This window comes from Aethalodelphis obliquidens, unplaced genomic scaffold (assembly GCF_003676395.1).
Source record: "Aethalodelphis obliquidens isolate GAN/ISIS:26980383/991018 unplaced genomic scaffold, ASM367639v1 scaffold80, whole genome shotgun sequence".
In the NCBI taxonomy this organism is placed as follows: domain Eukaryota; kingdom Metazoa; phylum Chordata; class Mammalia; order Artiodactyla; family Delphinidae; genus Aethalodelphis; species Aethalodelphis obliquidens.
The window spans coordinates 2,776,946-2,782,447 of NW_020838024.1; the positions used below are offsets into that span (position 1 = coordinate 2,776,946).

At 44.3% G+C, this 5,502-nt stretch overlaps 1 protein-coding gene across 1 annotated transcript in view; it reads left to right on the top strand.

Moving 5' to 3' along the window:
- The window catches only part of UGT3A2 (UDP glycosyltransferase family 3 member A2), a 16,635-nt gene extending 11,597 nt beyond the window's left edge, over positions 1 to 5,038 (top strand). Inside the window, 5 exon segments of the mRNA XM_027092678.1 lie at positions 485 to 602; positions 800 to 869; positions 872 to 1,074; positions 2,214 to 2,458; positions 4,563 to 5,038. Coding sequence (XP_026948479.1) covers positions 485 to 602; positions 800 to 869; positions 872 to 1,074; positions 2,214 to 2,458; positions 4,563 to 4,830 — 904 coding nt within the window. The 3' untranslated portion in view covers positions 4,831 to 5,038.
- Positions 5,039 to 5,502: the final 464 nt, after the last annotated feature.

Sequence of the window (5,502 nt, forward strand, 5' to 3'; positions counted from 1 at the left end):
TTGTCAGATTCTTTTCCATTATAGGTTATTACAAGATATTGAATATAGTTTCCTGTGCTATACAGTAGACCTCTGTTATCTATTTTATATATAGTAACATGTATCTGTTGATCCCAAATTTCCAATTTATCCCTTCCCCTGCTTTCCTCTTTGGTAACCATAAGTTTGTTTTCTATGTCTGTGAGTCTATTTCTGTTTTGTAAATAAGTTCATCTGTGTTATTTTTTAAGATTCCACATATAAGTGATATCATATGATATTTGTCTTTGTCTGACTTACTTCACTTAGTATGATAATCTCAAGGTCCATCCATGTTGCTGCAAATGACATTATTTCATTCTTTTTTATGGTGAAATAATAGTCCATTGTATATGTATAACACATCTTCTTTATCCATTCATCTGTCAGTGGACCAAGATTCTTTTATGTATTGTGATATTAATACTTCCAATGAATATTTATCATTTATTTATTTTTCTTACAGAAGCACATTTGAACACGTTTTAGCTATTTTGGAGCAACTAGGGCTTCCATGCAGTCATTTGCTAAGGAGAAATGATACTATGAATTCTTTAAAGAATGAGAACTTTTGGGCTTCCCTGGTGGCGCAGTGGTTGAGAGTCCGCCTGCCGATGCAAGGGACATGGGTTCGTGCCCTGGTCTGTGAGGATCCCACATGCCACGGAGTGGCTGGGCCCGTGAGCCTGCGCATCCGGAGCCTGTGCTCCGCAACTGGAGAGGCCACAACAGTGAGAGGCCCGCGTACCGCAAAAAAAAAAAAAAAAAAAAAAAGAATGAGACCTTTGACCTGGTGATAGTGGAAATTTTTGACTACTGGCCTTTCTTGCTTGCTGAGAAGCTTGGAAAGCCAGCCCCCTGTCTTATGTGCCAGTATTCTATTCCTTGTTAACGGACCACATGGACTAATGGGGCTGAGTAAAGAATTCCCTGATGTTCTTTGATGTTCCTGATGTTCTTTGGCCCTTCATTCTTTTCTATCCCAGGCCTGATGTCTGCAGCCATCAAAGTCACAGTGACCTACTGCTTTTGGTCTTGAACAAGGTCACCACAAAATAATCCTAAACCATCTGTGAGCTCTGAGAACGCATACCAGGGGGCACATTGCCACTGTATTCAGTGCTTTATGTGTACATGTTCACCCATGTTCCCTTACACACTTACATACACACAGACACACACACATATCTTCCTTAGCTACTAAGGTGTGAGCAACTCATACATTCACGATACTGATGCCAATGTACCTGAGAGCCAAGCAGAGCAACCTCCTGGCCAGTTATTTGGTGCACTGAGTCTCTGACACCAGAGAATTTTCTCACCCACAACAGGTTATCTCTGTGCCTAGTGCTGCTTCTTAGAGACCCCTCACTGCCATAGCCACTGACTGGATCAGAGGCTCATAACCAAGACTATGACAAAATAATCTGTAGAATTTTAAAAACATTCCTGTTTCCACATCTGCAAATGTATTTCTTTAAGTCTTCGACATGGCATATGATTCTCATTTCAAAGAAGAAACAAGGAGGTTCTTATGCACATCCCAGTTGGCCAACACAGGCTGAGATGAACTCTTCATTATCAACAATCACCTTAGTTAGCTCTGAGTAAGCAAAGGCTAGCAAATACTGATGTGCAGAGTCCAGTCTTTGCTTTCAAGTGATTTCTCATATATTTAAAGAGAACAACACATACAGTGTAAGTTTTATGAGTGCTACATGAGTTGTGATGTCAATGAATGTGTCAGGAATTCAGAGAAGAGGGATATTATTTGGTGGGTGAGAAAAGTTTGCTCAAGGAAAGGAAGAGACAGAGACAGAGATAGACATAGGGAAACACAAAGAGAAAACAGATGAGAGAAGCAAAGAGACATGAGGGGATAGAGAGAAGGAATGGAATGATGGAATGGATAGATGGAATGATGGATGGATGGATGGATGGATGGGTGGATGGATGGATGGAGATATCTGCCTTGCTTAGCACTATTCTCTACAGAATTCCCTGGGTTCTGGCTGAGTCTTCCCTGGGTTCTGGCTGAGTCAAGGAGTCTCTATACAAAGGCAAGGCTTGGAATCCTTGGGTGTGTAGCAAGCAAAGTCATCTTCACAATGGCTCCAACACACTTTAAGTCCCATTGGTATTTTCTTCTGCCTTTTCTGCTTTCCTTGTTCTGAAACTTTTCATCCTGAAATGTTCTGCTGCCTTTGTTATTTGCAACAGGGCACCCTCACGTCCACCTTTTTGTCACTCATGGTGGGATAAATAGTGTCATGGAGGCCATCCAACATGGCCTGCCCATGGTGGAGATTCCCCTCTTTGGAGACCAGCCTGAAAACCTGCTCCGAGTAGATGCCAAAAATTTCGGTGTCTCCATCCAGTTAAAGCAGATCAAGGCTGAGACATTGGCTCTGAACATGAAGCAAGTCATAGAGGACAAGAGGTGTGCAGCCCTCTGGGCTTGTGGTTACTCACACTGAATGAAGATGTAAACCACAACGGGCACCGTGTGGGTCTTTTTTGCAATAAAACTGAAATTTCCAGGATGTGAAATAATATGTGTGTGATGCTAACAGCTGACTTATTTCCTATGAGAGGACGACTAGAACAGTTTAGGTTAGATGCTGAGAATGATTTTATACCCTCTAGTTGTGAGGAGCCCGAACTACTGACACAGGGTGTCTTTGAGAGGTCTTCTACTTTGGAGGTGCTTATAGTAGAATTCCAACTGAGGCAGGAGGTTGCCTTTCTGTTCCCAATATCCCACACTGCTCCCCACCTCAGCCGTTTTGACTGTGCTGCTCCCTAGAAAACACATTCCCTTCTCTTCACAGGGTTGGCTCCTTCATGACATCGAGGCCTCATCCCAATGCCACCTGCTCAGAGAGACCGTCTTTCTCTGATAGTCCCAAAGCCTTCTCTCCTATCCACCCCAATTATAGCATATTATTTTTTTCTTAGCACGTCACAGGATCTGTAATTGCCCATTTCTTTATGTTTTAATATATTGGCTGTCCCCCACACTAAAAAGTAGAGAGTAAGCTCACCCAGGACAACAGCGCGTGTCTCCTGTTTTCTGCTATGTTCCCAGGGTTCAGCACAGGGCTTGCCACAAAGTAAGTTTGAATGGATTCCTGTTAAGTGAGTAAATACAAAGGGGCCCATTGACCTCGTAAGAAATTTTCCAACCAGCACAGTAATCTCATGTGAAGAAGAAAAATATATTTTCTTTCTTATAATGAAGAAGGACTAAAAAACTTAGAGCTTCAAGAGCACAAACCCGAATCATATCTCAAGACTTAGCATTACTGCACAACGTTGTGGCACATAGGAGACCTGCAAGTAATTCTTGTTAGGTGACTGAATAATAACCACATTGCATGTGACTCCTAACCCCAGAAAAGTTGTTAAGCTCTGGGGGTCAGATAACCCAGAAACTTTATGCATATTTGGTATCTCACATGTTTAAAATACTCATTTTCTGATGAATGGCTTCATAACTTTCACTGGATTTTCAAAGACCTAAACCCCAAATGTGCAGGATCTACTGGCCCTGTGAAGGAGTCATCTGGGCTGGGATGGTCCACAGATATTGGACATCAGGGCTGGCTACATAATTCATGTGCCTTTATGTGAAATGTGGAGACCCTTGTCATAAAGTTTAAGGATTTCAAGAGGGTGACAGCAGAGAATTAAATCAAGCACAGGCCCATTTAAGGGTGGGGCTCTGTGCAAATATGCAGGCTCATAGCCCATGAAGCCAGTGCTGGTCAACATGATGCTTGAAGGAACAGGAAAACACAGATGTCTTCCTGGGCTACAGTCCCCAGAGTCACATTTGTTATCTAGCCCAGACACCAGCACAAAGTAGATGCTCAATAAATATAATGGTTTCCTGTAGTATATCTTAAGCCTCCTTGGGGTAGAGATTAGTCCTTACAGACTTTGTCACTTTTTTTTATAGTTTAGCACTTCCAGCACCAAGCATGGATCTTTGCATGCAAATATCAGTTTGAACTTTATTTTAAAAAAATTCTTATTTATTTATTTATTTTTGCTGTGTTGGGTCTTCGTTTCGGTGCGAGGGCTTTCTCTAGTTGTGGAAAGCGGGGGCCACTCTTCATCGCGGTGCGTGGGCCTCTCACTATCGCGGCCTCTCTTGTTGTGGAGCACAGGCTCCAGATGCGCAGGCTCAGTAGTTGTGGCTCACGGGCCTAGTTGCTCCACGGCATGTGGGATCCTCTCAGACCAGGGCTCGAACCCGTGTCCCCTGCATTAGCAGGCGGATTCTCAACCACTTCGCCACCAGGGAAGCCCAGTTTGGACTTTTTAAAGGGACCCAACTAGACCATAGCAAGGCCAAGCCAACAACTTTTCCTTGAAAGAGAATCTTTTGTGCATAATTTGGAAAATGTGTGTGTGTGTGTGTGTGTGTGTGTGTGTGTGTGTGTGTGAGAGAGAGAGAGAGAGAGAGAGAGAGAGAGATGCAAGGTCTCTAAGACTTCTGAGACCACTTGAGTAACACCTCCATCTGTCTCTGTCAATAGGCAGAAATCTGCCATGGTCGACACCAGCATCATGAAGCGCTCCCACCCCCTGATCCCCAGCCAGCGGCTGGTGGGCTGGATCAACCACATCTTGCAGACAGGGGGTGCGGCTCACCTCAAGCCCCACACCTTCCAGCAGCCGTGGTGGCATGAGCAGTACCTGCTGGACCCCTTCTCGTTCCTGCTGGCAGTCACCCTGGGCACCGCGTGGCTGTGTGGGCAGCTGCTGCGCCTGGTGGCCAGGTGCTGTGTGGGACCAGGAAGCTGAAGAAGGCCTGAGGCCAAGTGGAGCCTTGGAAGGTGGTGTGTTTGGGCAGAGTCAGCATTTCTTGGCATCTCCCACCAGTTTTGTCAACCCTCATTCTCCACATCCTATCCACTTGCTATTTTGCTACAAATTCCTGCTGACTGGCTTCTTCCTATTGTTGACTTAAAAAAATATATGCACAATGTGAGAGTTGCGAGTTAAGTTTTATTTGGGGCAAAATGAGGACTGTATCCTGGGAGACAGCATTTCAGATAACTCTGAGAAACTGCTCCGAGGCAGCGAGGGGAGGTGCCAGGATATTTAGGAGTTTTGCAACAAAGAGCAGGTAATTGGGAACATCAGAAGATTGTTGTTAAATAAAGAAAACCGGATATCTCAAGTTAAGGAATTTAGCACTTTTTCTGTGTATGGGAAGATGCAAGAGTCTGGGCTCATCGAAATCATTCCTTTGATAATGCACCTTAGCTGTCTGGGGCCTGTATGTTTACATCCTGAGTTTCCTCAGGCCTCACTGCAGGGAGTGGCTGCAGTCTGAGGACTGCTAGATGGCAGGTATTTTCAGTCCTGAGTTTCCTCAGGGCTCACCAGCTCACCGTGGAGGGCTGCAATCATTGGTGACTGTGACATCCTTTGTTTATTGATATGGCAGGAAATATTCCATGTATAAATACT